At 42.7% G+C, this 14,763-nt stretch overlaps 1 protein-coding gene across 3 annotated transcripts; it reads right to left on the minus strand.

Moving 5' to 3' along the window:
• Positions 1-630: 630 nt before the first annotated feature.
• Positions 631-9,859, minus strand: LOC139388580 (solute carrier family 35 member E4-like). 3 transcript variants are annotated; one of them, XM_071135329.1, is made up of 3 exons: positions 9,724-9,859; positions 7,074-7,687; positions 631-2,254 (listed from the first exon to the last, which is right to left on the minus strand). In XM_071135329.1, the coding sequence occupies exons 2-3, from the start codon at positions 7,666-7,668 to the stop codon at positions 1,734-1,736; spliced, it is 1,116 nt and encodes a 371-aa protein (XP_070991430.1). In that variant the 5' UTR covers positions 7,669-7,687; positions 9,724-9,859; the 3' UTR covers positions 631-1,733. The 3 variants fall into 3 exon arrangements, with proteins under 3 accessions (XP_070991430.1, XP_070991428.1, XP_070991429.1); XM_071135327.1 differs by lacking the exon at positions 9,724-9,859 and adding an exon at positions 8,210-8,488 and having other exon boundaries at positions 1,264-2,254; XM_071135328.1 differs by lacking the exon at positions 9,724-9,859 and adding an exon at positions 8,310-8,403 and having other exon boundaries at positions 1,264-2,254.
• Between the last annotated feature and the right edge of the window lie 4,904 nt (positions 9,860-14,763).

Raw genomic sequence — 14,763 nt, forward strand, 5'->3', positions numbered from 1 at the left:
TATATAACCATTTCCCAGTAGAGAGCAACTTTGTTGTCTAGCGTCTATCCGAGGCTGAACTGAACAGAAGCTAAACCAAGAAGTCAATGTTCGGCACACCGGAAGGTTATTTTGACTGGGGAAGGAAGATTAGAAACATCTTCATATGCTCATTTCTGTACCATACATGCAATTATACACCTGGATCTGAGTTATGCAAGACCTCCAGTCACATGACTGTTTGCCAAGTGACAGACCAGTTGATTAGACCTCCAGCTACTGAGTGACCACTGACATATGTCAGTGCTATAGACCAGGGTTTCCCAAACTCTGTCGTTCCCAGTGACCCCCACCCCACACACATTTTGTTTTTTTGCACTTGCACTACACAGCTGATTCAAATAACCAACTCATCATCAAGCTTTGATTATTTTAATTAGCTGTGTAGTGGTACAGGGGGGGGACCAACCTTGGGAAACCCTGCTATAGACAAGATACCGTAAGTGCTTTTAAACCTCAATTACATATTTTTTTAAATGTAAATGGCAAAACAAAAACATCCTTTGTCCTTTCTAAGACCCATAAACAGCAATGTCCCTTACCCAATTCAAAAAGCAGAAGAAAAATAAACAATACAACTACAATGTCTTAATAAATATTAAAATGTATTGTAATGGGAGTTACAATAACACTGTCCAGCAAAGGTTAAGGGAGACTAAACGTAAAAGGTTAAAAATAGAGGCACCCTCTGAGTGGAGACATGAAACCTGGCAGAGTAGACATTTCTGTTCGGCCCAGGAGTGGCAGGAAGGAGGATCATGAAATCCTTTTTATGATCTCTCCCAGAAGAAAAGAACTGTACTAAAGATGAGTGAGACTCCTTAGAGTGAATGGGCCTAATAATAGAGGTTTTCTGCAGTGAGAACTGCTGTTCAGGTTGGAGGTTATTAAACTGATTATAATAGGTTCCTTTTATTAAGAGGAAATGCAATAAGAGGTCGCTGAGCAGGACAAAGTGCTTGCCTCAGATCTGCGCTTCACCATGCAGTAGATTAACAGTGTGGCTCACTGACCTCCATGCCTACAAACAGCCAACAGAAATGATATGCCGACCCTGTTAGCTTGCATGTCTCCGCCATTGTAAACGTCATCTAGACAAAAGCTATAGCACTAGAACAAATGCTACATCCCCCATATTAAGATCCACCACATAAAAAGCTGCCAGGAAACCTCATTCACACTGATACAAGACCAGGGGAAGGATAGGTAACAGTACCATGCTTATTTTTATTTTTTATTTGTGTCCATCTATAGGAGGTGTTCCTAGTCCTTCCCTCCCAACATCCCATTGAGCACTCACTCATGTTGAACATTTTCACAGTGGAGTAGTGAGAGCGACACCTCATGAGATATATCACATTGTGTGCTCATGCATGCATATACCAGGATGTGTGCACGTATGGGTATTAGAACAGTGAAAACTCAACTGTCACTTTCATAAAGGCATCAGATTTTTTTGTCAGCTGGCCTAGACTGACTTCTCATTCTATGAGACCATGGCAGAAATAAATACATTGGCACAGTGAAGAGGTAAAAACGACCCAACAAACAAGTTCTGTCACTCATGTCATCATCAACTATGACCTCATAAGGTTGAAGCCCATCTCCTGATCCTCTCCACAGAACCACCTGACTTAACTAACCCCGAAGGACAGGGTTGCTGTAAACAGTCCAACTCCTATCCTCCTTCTCTCTCAGTCTATCTTGTCCTCTCGCTTGCCATCGGCATCCCTGCTCCCCTGCTGGTCTTGGGGGGGTTGTGATGGGCCAGCGATGTCCTCCTCCCTCCCACGAATGAGCGCCCTGGCTTTGTCTCGCCGTGCGTCCATGTAGTCTGAGATAAATTCAGAGTTCTGGTAGATGAGCATGCCGGAGAGTGTGAGTGCCACGCCGACGCAGCTGAGCGCTGACATCTCGTTGCCGAACAGCAGCTGGGAGAGCAGCAGGTTGCCCACCACGCTCAGGTTGCCGAGGATGTGCAGGGTGACGGCGGAGGTGAGGGTTATAACGCAGCAGCTGGCCAGGTTGTACATGACAGAGCCCAGGCAGCTGAGCAGGATGAAGAGCCACAAGTTGTGGTCATAATGCATTGGAGACTCTAGCACGGCCCAGTTCTCCAGGGCCAGAGCAGCTACGGCCAGGATGCAGAAACTGGGGATGGACATCAGGTAGAGCAGGAACACAGAGTTGATCTTCTCCTCCTGGAGCAAGATACCTGAGAGAGACACACACAAAGAAAACCATTTAAATATAACCTACATAGGAGACAGAACACACACACAAAAGTAGGCTTAACACGCAGTGGTCAAATGCAAAGTCTGCCACATCTGCCATGTTCAGAACATCAAAATGTCAAAGGTTTGTTAACTCGGGAGTGGATTTGACATCATGAGACTAGCAAGCTCATTATCATTACAGCTCTGTACAGTACACGCTGTACACTGACAAAACAAGTAGGTCAACAGCAAATATATGAACAAGTTCATACTGGTCAAATACAGAACCAGGATTCAAATGACACATTGGTCAGATGATTTTAACTAGGACACCACTTAAGCCAACATAAACCTCCAGCTGACATCAATTCCTAGGGGAAACAGAACACATCCACGATTCCTTACCTACGTTCGGTATTCATAAGTGGATGGACATTCTGCGCTTGACAGTGTGTAATGTAGTGATAGGACTTAATTACGGTAAACAGGTTGGAGCTCTCTGCCTGGTTTTTTTGAGTGCTCCAACCAATGTTCCCTCTAAGTTGCGGGCCTGCGAGGGTGTGTGCAGCTAGGACTGCGCACACCCAGGACTGCGCACAGAAGAAATAAGCGCGCGGAGAGAAGCTAGAGTTTCCCCTGTTAACACTATCAACGTTTCACTTTACTGTGGGAATTGGGATCGAATCAATGCAATACTAGCCACTTTCAATGCAACAGGCCAATACAAAATGAACTATGCAGTACTTAGCATGCAAAAATAACTATGCAAGAGATTTTGTTGTAGGCAGAATGCATCGGAGTAGGACTCTATTGCATTGACAGGCACCACTCAGGCCCGTATTCTACACAGACAGGTGCACCATAAGCAATCAGAGCTGTAGTAGGCCTATATCCAAAACAGACCATTACCATATATAGATCTGTGCCATTCACTTTTAAGTTTTTTATTCATTTCACCTTTATTTAACCAGGTAGGCTAGTTGAGAACAAGTTCTCATTTACAACTGCGACCTGGCCAAGATAAAGCAAAGCAACACAGACAGCAACACAGAGTTAGTTACACATGGAATAAACAAACATACAGTCAATAATACAATAGAAAAAAAAGTATATATATTTATATATATATATATACAGTGTGTGCAAATGAGGTAGGATAAGAGAGTTGAGGCAATAAATAGGCCATAGTGGCGAAATAATTACAATATAGCAATTGAACACTGGAGTGATATGTGCAGAAGATGAATGTGCAAGTAGAGATACATTATGGGGATGAGTTCGTTGGATGGGCTATTTACAGATGGGCTGTGTACAGGTGCAGTGATCTGTGAGCTGCTCTGACAGTTGGTGCTTAAAGTTAGTGAGGGAGATATGAGTCTCCAGCTTCAGCGATTTTGCAGTTCGTTCCAGTCATTGGCAGCAGAAAACTGGAAGGAAGGGCAGCCAAAGGGGGAATTGACTTTGGGGGTGACAAGATAAATATACCTGCAGGAGTGTGTGCTACCGGTGGGTGCTGCTTTGGTGACCAGTGAGCTGAGATAAGGCAGGGCTTTACCTAGCAAAGACTTCTAGATGACCTGGAGCCAGTGGGTTTGGCGATTAATATGAAGCGAGGCCCAGCCAACAAGAGCATACAGGTCACAGTGGTGGGTAGTATATGGGGCTTTGGTGACAAAACGGATGGCACTGTGATAGACTACATCTACTTTGCTGAGAAGAGTGTTGGAGGCTATTTTGTAAATTACATTGCCGAAGTCAAGGATTGGTAGAATAATCAGTTTTACGAGGGTATGTTTGGCAGCATGAGTGAAGGATGCTTTGTTGCGAAATAGGAAGCCAATTTTAGATTTGATTTTGGATTGGAGATGCTTAACGTGAGTCTGAAAGGAGAGTTTACAGTCTAACCAGACACCTAGGTATTTGTAGTGGTCCACATATATAAGTCAGAACCTTCCAGAGTAGTGATACTGGACGGGCGGCAAGGCGTGGGCAGTGATAGGTTGAAGAGCATGCATTTAGTTTTACTTGCATTTAAGAGCAGTTGGAGGCCACGGAAGGAGAGTTGTATGGCATTGAAGCTCGTCTGGAGGTTAGTTAACACAGTGTCCAAAGAAGGGCCAGAAGTATCCAGAATGGTGTCGTCTGCATAGAGGTGGATCAGAGAATCACCAGCAGCAAGAGCGACATTATTGATGTATACAGAGAAGTGAGTCGGCCCGAGAATTGAACCCTGTGGCACCCCCATAGAGACTGCCAGAGGTCCGGACTACAGGCCCTCTGATTTGACACACTGAACTCTGTCTGAGAAGTAGATGAACCAGGCGAGGCAGTCATTTGAGAAACCAAGGCAGTTGAGTCTGGTGATAAGAATGTAGTGATTGACAGAGTTGAAAGCCTTGGCCAGGTTGATGAATAAAGCTGCACAGTATCGTCTCTTATCGATGGCGGTTATGATATCGTTTAGGACCTTGAGCGTGGCTGAGGTGCACCCATGACCAGCTCGGAAACCAGATTGCATAGCGGAGATGGTACGGTGGGATTCGAAATGGTCAGTGATCTGTTTGTTAACTTGGCTTTTGAAGACCTTAGAAAAGGCAGGGTAGGATAGATATAGGTCTGTAGCAGTTTGGGTCTAGAGTATCTCTCCCTTTGAAGAGGGGGATAACCGCGGCAGCTTTCCAATCTTTAGGGATCTCAGATGATACGAAAGAGGTTGAACATGCTAGTAATAGGGGCATTTTAGAAAGAGAGGGCCCAGATTGTCAAGCCCGGCTGATTTACAGGGGTCCAGATTTTGCCACTCTTTCAGAACATGTGGGAGCAAGCTGTACATATAGGGACAAACATAATACTGTAGAGCAAAGGTGTACATTAGACCACAAGAGGAAGATAGAGTGCATTTGCCATTCTGGTAAAAACAGGAAACCAAGAAATAACAGACGTAATGGCCAAAGCTATAAAATGCATAAATGTTTAGGGAAAAATGCATTGTCTATTGTATAGGACAGGAAACCAAAGTAAGGCCATGAGGACAGGACAGCTGGACATACCAAGGTCAGAGGGACACACAAAGGAGGGGGTCAGCAAAATGACCAACAGATGGACTATAGACATAGGACATATATTTTTAGGACATGAAGAGAAGAGACATAGTCTACTAGTCCTAATAAGGACAGACATACCAAAGAACACACCAAGCTAAACATAAGGGGCCCATAGGATAAGATGGGCATGTATTATTTTTGGGATATGAAGAGGTCCTGCCACCATTATAACTTAACTGAAAGCATATATGAGCGTTATTGGGCGTGAACAAGCAGGAAGCACAGATTGAAAGATAAAAGTGGCAGATGGACTGAGGGAAGTAACTTCATTTGCATGTGGGATGGACTCATATGTTGTATGTGTATAAATACAGAGCCAGTGCTCTGGAAAAGGGTGTGTTCCGCAGACCATCTAGGCTTCTGATATGTTTGTATTAAAAGCCTATATTGAATTCACAAGTTCTTGTAAGTGTTCTATTTTGTAACGATTCTCCACGACAAACATCAGCTATATGGATTTGGTGAAGGAGAAATGGGGGGGGGGCAAGTTGTTGTGGGGGGTGCAGGGCTGTTGACCGGGGTAGGGGTAGCCAGGTGGAAAGCATGGCCAGAGAATTGCTTAATGAAATTCTCAATTATCGTGGATTTATCGGTGGTGACAGTGTTTCCTAGCCTCAGTGCAGTGGGCAGCTGGGAGGAGGTGCCCTTACTGAACTGTTACATATATCCTTAACTGTTGTTCTATCCTTTGCTAGTTAGTAAGTTATTAGCCCAGTTATAGATAATTTGTAGGCAGCAATGGGAGAGTGATTGGTTCCTACAAGAGCACCAAACTTGTACATTTCTAGACATCCTTGAAAAGCCAGTCAGGTAAATATATATTTTTTTGTCCTAAAGGGGCAGTTATATGGGAATAATTATACATTTTATTTTGTAAAGTAGTTTCTTGCATCAAACACCACAACAACATTTTCAGTCACCTCCTTGTCTGAAGGACAAGTGGATAAACAGGTTAATGTCAAGCCGTGCATGTTTTTTTCTTCAAAAGTCTCATGGAATGTAGGCCTACATTGAACACCACACATTGGTTGCTACTGTAGGATGAATGATAGAACAGCTATTTCCATGTTAAAATGTTAATGTCTCCATAGTTTTTGATGGTAGGCCTACATTATGATCAAATAGCCACAGTAGACTACTTGACCACCGTTAAAACTAACTTAAAGCGAGTACAGACTCAGTGTTCACAGTAAACGTGAGCCAGAAGTTGCACAGAAAGTTCGCACTCAGCAGACCTGAAATTTGCTCAGTGGTGAAAAGAATTAGAGGAAACATAGGCTCGAACCGGTTTACCAGGCAGGGACTAGTCCTTTTTGATACGTTTTCCATGGGTAAACTCTTGTCAGTAGTTTTGAAAGTTTCCTTAGCAACAGGCAACACAACATCTCTAGCTAGACTGGGTGTGTCACTTGAGGAGTGACTCAGAGCATCAGTGAAATGTTCCAACCCTAACTGCAGTGTGGGAAGTTTAATATGAACATAGGATTGAAGGGAACACCAAAACTACACTGATAGAGTATTTCAGTTAGGGGCATTATTTTCCACTCTCTTGAAGTACACAGGGACATTCTGATTTATTCCAACATAACACCCATACGTTAATTGCTTAGGCCTACCCCAGTTATACAGACAATGTGTCAACACCCATCAGAAATGCAACATAATAACTATTATAAAAGCATAATAAAAAGGTAGCAGCTGGGACTTTACTCACTTTGCTGGATGGTTTTGACACCTCTCAACATTGTCGCAGCGAACACGAAGAAGCAACCGGTCTGGTCATACTGGACCTCGCCCATGATGCTGAACGAGGCTCCCAGACAGATGGGCATCATGGCCGTGTATTTGAGGATGTGATGCTGCTTGCCCAAGATAAGGGTGGAAATCGCCAGGGTGAAGATTGGCGTGGTGGTGTAGATGATTTGGGCAAATGACAGCTGGACATAGTTCAGACCCACGTTGCCAAACGCAATGCTGGCACAAAATGTCAAGCTCAATAGAAACACCTTCCATTTGGCGCTGTTGGTAAGGTCCTTATGCTTGTCAACACCGCCTTTGTGCTGGAGCATTCGAAGTTTAATAAGCCAAAAGTCCACCACTATTGCTGTCAACATGTGCAGGGCCGATAGCAGTAAGGGGTACCTGAAGTTGTACACTGCAAATATCCATTTGTTAAGACTGGAGATGGTTGTCCCCGTCACAAGCCAGACAATGACAGCGGACAGAAGGTGCAGCATCTCCCCCAGTGGCCTTTTCCCCGTCTTGCGCCGTGTCGCCTCGCATTTAGAGAGGCCATCGGTGCTAATCATGTTCTTTTCATCCTCTTTTCTGTAAGACAAACACATCTTGACTTCGTAATGCAAGAACATCACATTCGTGTCTGCACAAACTGTCCCGATTGCGTAACCCTTTTCGATATGGTCGGCGTTAGCTAGCCGTTTTCAGCTGTATAAAATGTCTCTCATCCTGATAATCGTCTCTCAAAATAGATCTAACCTTAGCTAACTAACTTACTTGAGACTATTCTGTCGATTACATATCCATAGTTTTCTGTGTTGTTTTGCTGAGGTAAACACGGATTTTTTACACCACGCTGAGACACGTGTTACTGTTTTGCATAGGAGATGGTTGTGTAACCAAATAGTAGTGACAGATGCTAGCTAGCGAGCAAGACAAGTGCGAAGTGGTGGGTAGCAGGAGATTGTTCTTCCTTGGAGAACTGCGGACTCTCCTACATCCTCTACTGGTGCGTCCGTGATTGGTTACAATTTAAAATCCCCAAATGATGACACAGAAAAGTTTTCAAATAGTATTATATTGGCTACATTCAGCTGGCTATATTTATCCTACCGTTGTTTGCCATGAATTACGTCGCCGGCCCGGAAATCAAACGGCCACTCGCTCTTGCAGCGGCTACAGTTGCAAGTAATGCCCATAGATAGAAACTTACTTCATGCGAGGGGTCTCGTCCTATCAGCGGAACTACGGCAATTCCTATACATACATTGTTCACACATTGAAAAGATGAGGCCCCGCAAGGTCCTACACAGCGAAATGAGTGCACGGACCTAGCGTCATCATTACGCCCTATTTCACATGCTTTGCGTCATCCGTGAAGTACGGAGGTAAAACTAGTTTGTATTGGATATAAGGTTCTCTCGTCAAAGCATGCGATGACTATGAAGATGGTATATTCTGTATTGGATGGATGGAGAAAATCCACACTTTTTAAAATGTATTTTATATATATATATATATAGCTTTCAATGTAACATCTCTTACACCAAGCGTGCCACGACAATTCAAATGATATATTCTGAGTGAGGGAGTGGACAAAAAATCCACCGTCTTTTGTTGTTGTTGAAATGTATTTATTTTTTATTTGCTTTCAAGCTTCAATAGCACTTACACAAAGCGTGCCATGACTATTCAAATGATATATTCGGAGTCATTGGACGAGTAACAAAAATCCACCACTTTTTTGTTGTTGTTAAAATGTATTTTGATTTTCATTGGTTTTCAATCTTCAATAGCTCTTACACAAAGCGTGCCCTGACTATTAAAATTATATATTCTGAATCCGGGAAGGATGGACACATTTTTTTCCTAATACATTTTTACAATAATGGTCATGGCACACTAGGTGTAAGAGGTATTGAAGATTGAAATCCAAAATCGTATTATTTAAAAATAACAATAAAAGTAAATAAAAAGGTGATGATTTCTCTCCATCCACCCCTGATTCAGAATATACCATCTTCATAGCAATGACATGCTTGGTTCAATAGGTATTGATGAGAAAATCAATATCCACCAAATATCGAATATGTCGTGGCGATGTTGGTTAGCTAAACTCATGCGCAGAAATAAGTCATCGGGTCAAACGGTCGTCTAGCGCCGAACTGCGCATGCGCACGCCATCAACACAAAGGTGTGACTTTCACGAGGTTGGAGTAATAACATGTTCAACTACTTAAGACATTGGCTCCAATCGAGGTTGTGCCTTTAGATTGCGAAAATTAACAGCTAATGATATATATTTTTTAACTTCTCAAACCCCGGTCTGGTTGACAAGCGTTCCAGGAAGTCTCGCGATGTTGCGTCTCTGGGTTTAGAAACTCTGTGCCTATTCTATCAGCTTAATTTATTATATAAACTACCCGTATATCTAAACAAGTCCGATTCAAACGTACTGTCGGATCAGAAAGGCCTGATAAACGATCACAGAATCGCCAGCTAATGTTGCCCACTGCAACAATTGACCAGCTAAAATAGCGAACGTGAACCATGTTCCCCAAACGTAACATCACGCGGCAGCATAACGGCATTAATGACTATTAGTTGTGACTTTTGGTTACATTTACCTCTGTAGTTGTGTATCTTTGTCTTGGTAACATCACAAAAAACATCCCAGGCGAACGAGCTGAGCTGACTGCTCATCTGCCTCAGTGCCCCGTTATCGCCCGATCAGCTGTACCGCTCACGTCACTGCTCTCTAACTGCAACCAATAGATATTGTTACAACTCTGCAATCAGAGATATTACAACACTGTATATAGACATAATATGACATATGACATTTCTTTATTCTTTTGGAACTTGTGTGAGTGTAATATTTACTGTTCACTTTGTTTATTTCACTTTTGTTTATCAATTTCACTTGCTTTGGCAATGTTAACATATAACCCATGCCAATAAAGCCTCTTGAATTGCATTTATATTTCTTAATTAAAGGAAGAGATAAGAATCCCTGCGGGAAATGAATGGAGAAACATAACGCTCCGCCCAGCAGACTGTTGACCAATCGCGTTCACGTTTTCATGCTGTGTCACGCGGTTGCTAAACTAATCGTCAAGCAATCCCTTCTAAAAGCCAGGGTATGAGTCGAAAAACGTGCTTATTTTCTTCGAAAGAACGCAATGTCACGATTTCAAAGCTATACGATATTGCAGAGAACAAGTTCATTATCACATATATCGGAAAAGGTTTGTAACGTTGTACCTCTTGTTCACGTAAGTCATGCTAATGTTGTTTTTTTGAGCTAACGCCCAAATAACTTCCATTTACTCCTTGATGGAGCGATCTCCCTGTCCGGGAATCACCCAGAATGCACCGCGCGGCCAATTGACAACGTATGGGCAAATTTACACACGACGGGCGTAAATACGATTCCAATGGAGTTTCTCATCTCCTCAAAAGTATTTCTGCTGCAATCACCCTCTTATTATTGTTATTATATTTTATTTATTTATTTTGCCCTAATTATCAAAAGTGTTGGAAAAACTTCTCAATAATCAACTGACTGGCTTTCTTGATGTCTAGTATTCTCTGGTATGCAATCTGGTGCTGCTATTTTTATTGACTTGGCCAAAGCTTTTGATACGGTAGACCATTCCATTCTTGTGGGCCGGCTAAGGAGTATTGGATTCTCTGAGGTGTCTGGGCTGGTTTGCTAATTACCTCTCTGAAAGAGTGCAGTGTATAGTCAGAACATCTGCTGTCTCAGCCTCTGCCTGTCACCAAGGAAGTACCTCAAGGCTCGATCCTAGTCCCCACGCTCTTCTCAATTTACATAAACAACAGCTCAGGCAGTAGGACGCTCTCTTATCCATTTATATTCATATGATACAGTCTTATACTCAGCTGGCCCTTCTCCGGGTTTTGTGTTAAACGCTACAACAAAGCTTTCTTAGTGTCCAACAAGCTTTTTATGCCCTTAACCTGGTTCTGAACACCTCCAAGACAAAGGTCATGTGGTTTGGTAAGAAGAATGTCCCTCTCCCCACCGGTGTGATTACTACCTCTGAAGGTTCAGAGCTTGAGGTCGTCACCTCATGCAAGTATTTGGGAGTATGGCTAGAGGGTACACTTTCCTTCCCTCAGCACATATCAAAGCTGCAGGCTAAGGTTAAATCTAGACTTGGTTTCCTCTAACGTAATCGCTCCTCTTTCAACCCAGCTGCCAAACTAACCCTGATTCAGATGACCATCCTACCTATGCTAGATTACAGCAACGTAATTTATAGATCGGCAGGTAAAAGTGCTCTCGAGCGGCTGGATGTTCTTTACCATTCGGCCTTCAGATTTGCCACCAATGATCCTTATAGGACACATCACTGCACTCTATACTCCTCTGTAAACTGGTCATCTCTGTATACCTGTCGCAAGACCCACTGGTTGATGCTTATTTATTTAAAAAAACGTATGCCTCACTCCCCCCTATCTGAGATACCTACTGCAGCCCTCATCCTCCACATACAACACCTGTTCTGCCAGTCACATTCTGTTAAAGGTCCCCAAAGTACACACATCCCTGGGTCGATTCTCTTTTCAGTTCGCTGCAGCTAGCGACTGGAACGAGCTGCAAAAAACACTTAAACTGGACAGTTTTATCTCCATCTCTTCATTCAAAGACTTAATCATGGACACTCTTACTGACAGTTGTGGCTGCTTCGCGTGATGTATTGTTATTTCTACCTTCTTGCTTTGTGCTGTTGTCTGTGCTCAATAATATTTGTACCATGTTTTGTGCTGCTACTATCTTGTGTTGCTGCCATGTTGTGTTGCTACCATGCTGTGTTGTCATGTGTTGCTGCCATGCTATGTTGTTGTCTTAGGTTTCTCTTTATGTAGTTTTGTGGAGTAACTCTTGTCGTGATGTGTGTTTTGTTCAATATAATTTTTTTTTATCCCAGCCCCCATTCCCGCAGGAGGTTTTTTGCCTTTTGGTAGGCCGTCATTGTAAATACAAATTTGTTCTTAACTGACTTGCCTTGTTAAATAAAGGTAAAAAAAAAATCTTCTGCTGCCACCTACAGTATTGACTGTGCATCAGCCTACTATTCTGTAGTATGAATTCATTACACTTTGTGAAAAAATTGCCCTACCAACTATCCCTGCACCCATTACAACCTCACCACTATTCCACTACTTTGGCCCTATCTGATCCTACTCCAGGCCTGCAGCCTGGGAGGACGGGACACTATAGTTCAAAACGTCTGGTAACTATTTTGCAGTAAAATCTTGTATGCCCAAGTACTTCTCTGCAGCTGCCACCACAACATCTATCCTCTGTGATTAATGTTCCATTCCTGCTGTACAATTGACAACCATGGCCATGAACGCCAAAAAAACAACCTTAATGAAGCACATGTTATTCCTATCACTCTCTATTGGCCTTTGACCTACTCACAGGGTTTTCTCTCACTGGACACCTCTGATCTCCAGTACCCCTAGTTTACAAACACAACATTTTCCACCAATACTACACACTCCTTTGTCTCCTGTCCTCCTGCACTCACATCTAAGAATCTCCCTCCTACACACTGCTGCCACATGACCATAAGCTTGACACCTAAAACACCGTAACGGATTCGGGACAAAAGCTCTCATGGGTTAACTGACACATTCTAACTTGACTTCATCTGGTAAAGACTCTGCATCATAACTCAGTAGTACAGACAGTGTCTTATCTGTTTCACCACGCTCTCCATCGGATCTGCGTTGCACCTAGCGGTGGCTGTCAGACACTGGGCATCTTCAACTTGAGTTGATCCTCCACAACACGTAACGGCACTCCAGTTATCACTTCTGCCCTGCTCCGGAGAGGAAAGCAAGTCACAGTTCTTGTCCCCAGTCACGTGGTGTGGAGCACACACTCCCTCTGGATGGCAGAAACACAAAAAATTTACACAATTCCACTTTGAGTCACTTTCACCGACCGAACATCCCCCAACTTCTTCTCCACCCAACCTTACACCACATATGGATCTCCCTGAAGGCATGGATCCATGCTCTCCAAAAATCTTACTCCCACTGGGACAGAATCATCTTTGCCATCATCAGGACAAGGCTCAAATTCGACGGTCTTCACCGCACCTTCCACCGCAGTTAATTCATCCTCACTCTCCTCACATTCAATTTTCTTCTGTAGCTCTTCCAAAAGTTCTGTGCGATCCTCCACTCCATATTCACTCAAAACATGTTCCACTTTTATCCTTTTTTTTCCTACCCCCCACCTCATGTCCACACCAGGAGCCACAGTCTGATAAAACAACCCCCCCCTCTTTGTTTACTGGGACAGTAACAAAGAAAAGTTTGCCTCAGCCTGGGCAAGAGCTCATGCCTATAACTTTTACAGTGGGCTAAGCTTAGGTAAAAACTACAGAAAACATCACACACTCACAGCTTACTTGCTTTGCTTGCCTCTTAGGGCTATCCAACTTATATCTTTGACACTTATGCGTTGCCCACGTTGGTCCCTGAACAGTATAAAATATCAGTCTATGGCCATATGGCTACACGTCTAGATAGAAATAGGTCTCACCTAGAAACCTGCCGATAGAGAAGTACGGAGGAGCTGCAGAGTGAAACACATACTGAAATGCAACTGAGAGGAATAAGAAGCGTTACTTTATTATGCAGTGTCAGCATATACAGCACACTTCCTCTAAAGGCGTTTTTATATAACACTTAATAAAACATGTCTGCACAAATATGAATGAACCTAAACAGAGCACTCAATGTGCACAGTGAACAAATGTTGATCTACTGACTGTATTAAAAAACAAACAATCCACCAATGCAAATATAGCACATGGGACAGAAATCGCAGTGAGATTGTTCCCCACTTTACCACACCACCTTGCATTCCCACCCCTAGTGAGGAGTTGTATGTGAAAAACGGAATGCATGATACTCTGCCTCAGTTTGGAACATTCTGTTCTCAGTGTAGAATACAGTACAGATGTTATCTAGCCAGTGAGCACTACACCACCGCCTTAAAACAGCCAAAAGGACAGTATGTTGACTGATCAGCAACAAACTGTGCAGACTTTCACATTTGTTCAGATATAATTACTGTAATGCTTAATTACAAAATCATATTTTATAAGAAGACACAGGAACACTAGGATATTCCATTCTCTAAGGTTATCCTAGGTTATGTAATCCTAAATTCTGTGCCATATTAAGCATTAAACATCTTATGGTTGTGTATGTACATCCAGGATATTTCAAATCATGGTATCATGTGAACAAGGCAATTACCTATTCACTGTTTACAATGCAATTGCATTTCATTTTTCTAATCATATCTATAGCCTAACACATGAACAATTGTATTTGAATTATTAGACCACCTGAATACCACTTGTAGCCACACCAATCTGCTTTCAAGCCATACTATGCTTGAATACTTACATGGCATTTGACAATTCAAGCCCGATGTCAGAATGAAGCTTTTTTAAACTTTAAGTGAACATGGCATTACATCAGCAATATAAAAATGTAGGCTATAGTGGCACCTGCTGGATGTAAGTGCAACTGCAAGCAACATTAAAAACAGAAAAAGTATTTTTCATCCTCAGGTTGAGGTCAGTTGAAGATGAACATTTATCATGATT

The sequence above is a fragment of the Oncorhynchus clarkii genome, chromosome 29 (assembly GCF_045791955.1).
Source record: "Oncorhynchus clarkii lewisi isolate Uvic-CL-2024 chromosome 29, UVic_Ocla_1.0, whole genome shotgun sequence".
NCBI classification, from domain to species: Eukaryota; Metazoa; Chordata; class Actinopteri; order Salmoniformes; family Salmonidae; genus Oncorhynchus; species Oncorhynchus clarkii.

Coding starts and splice junctions, on each gene's coding strand:
- LOC139388580 (XM_071135327.1), bottom strand. CDS start 8,295: ATGGGCATTACTTGCAACTGTAGCCGCTGCAAGAGCGAGTGGCCGTTT. Junction 7,688..8,209: donor GTAATTCATGGCAAACAACG/GTAGGATAAATA, acceptor TTTGTCTTACAG/AAAAGAGGATGAAAAGAACA. Junction 2,255..7,073: donor TGTCAAAACCATCCAGCAAA/GTGAGTAAAGTC, acceptor TGTCTCTCTCAG/GTATCTTGCTCCAGGAGGAG.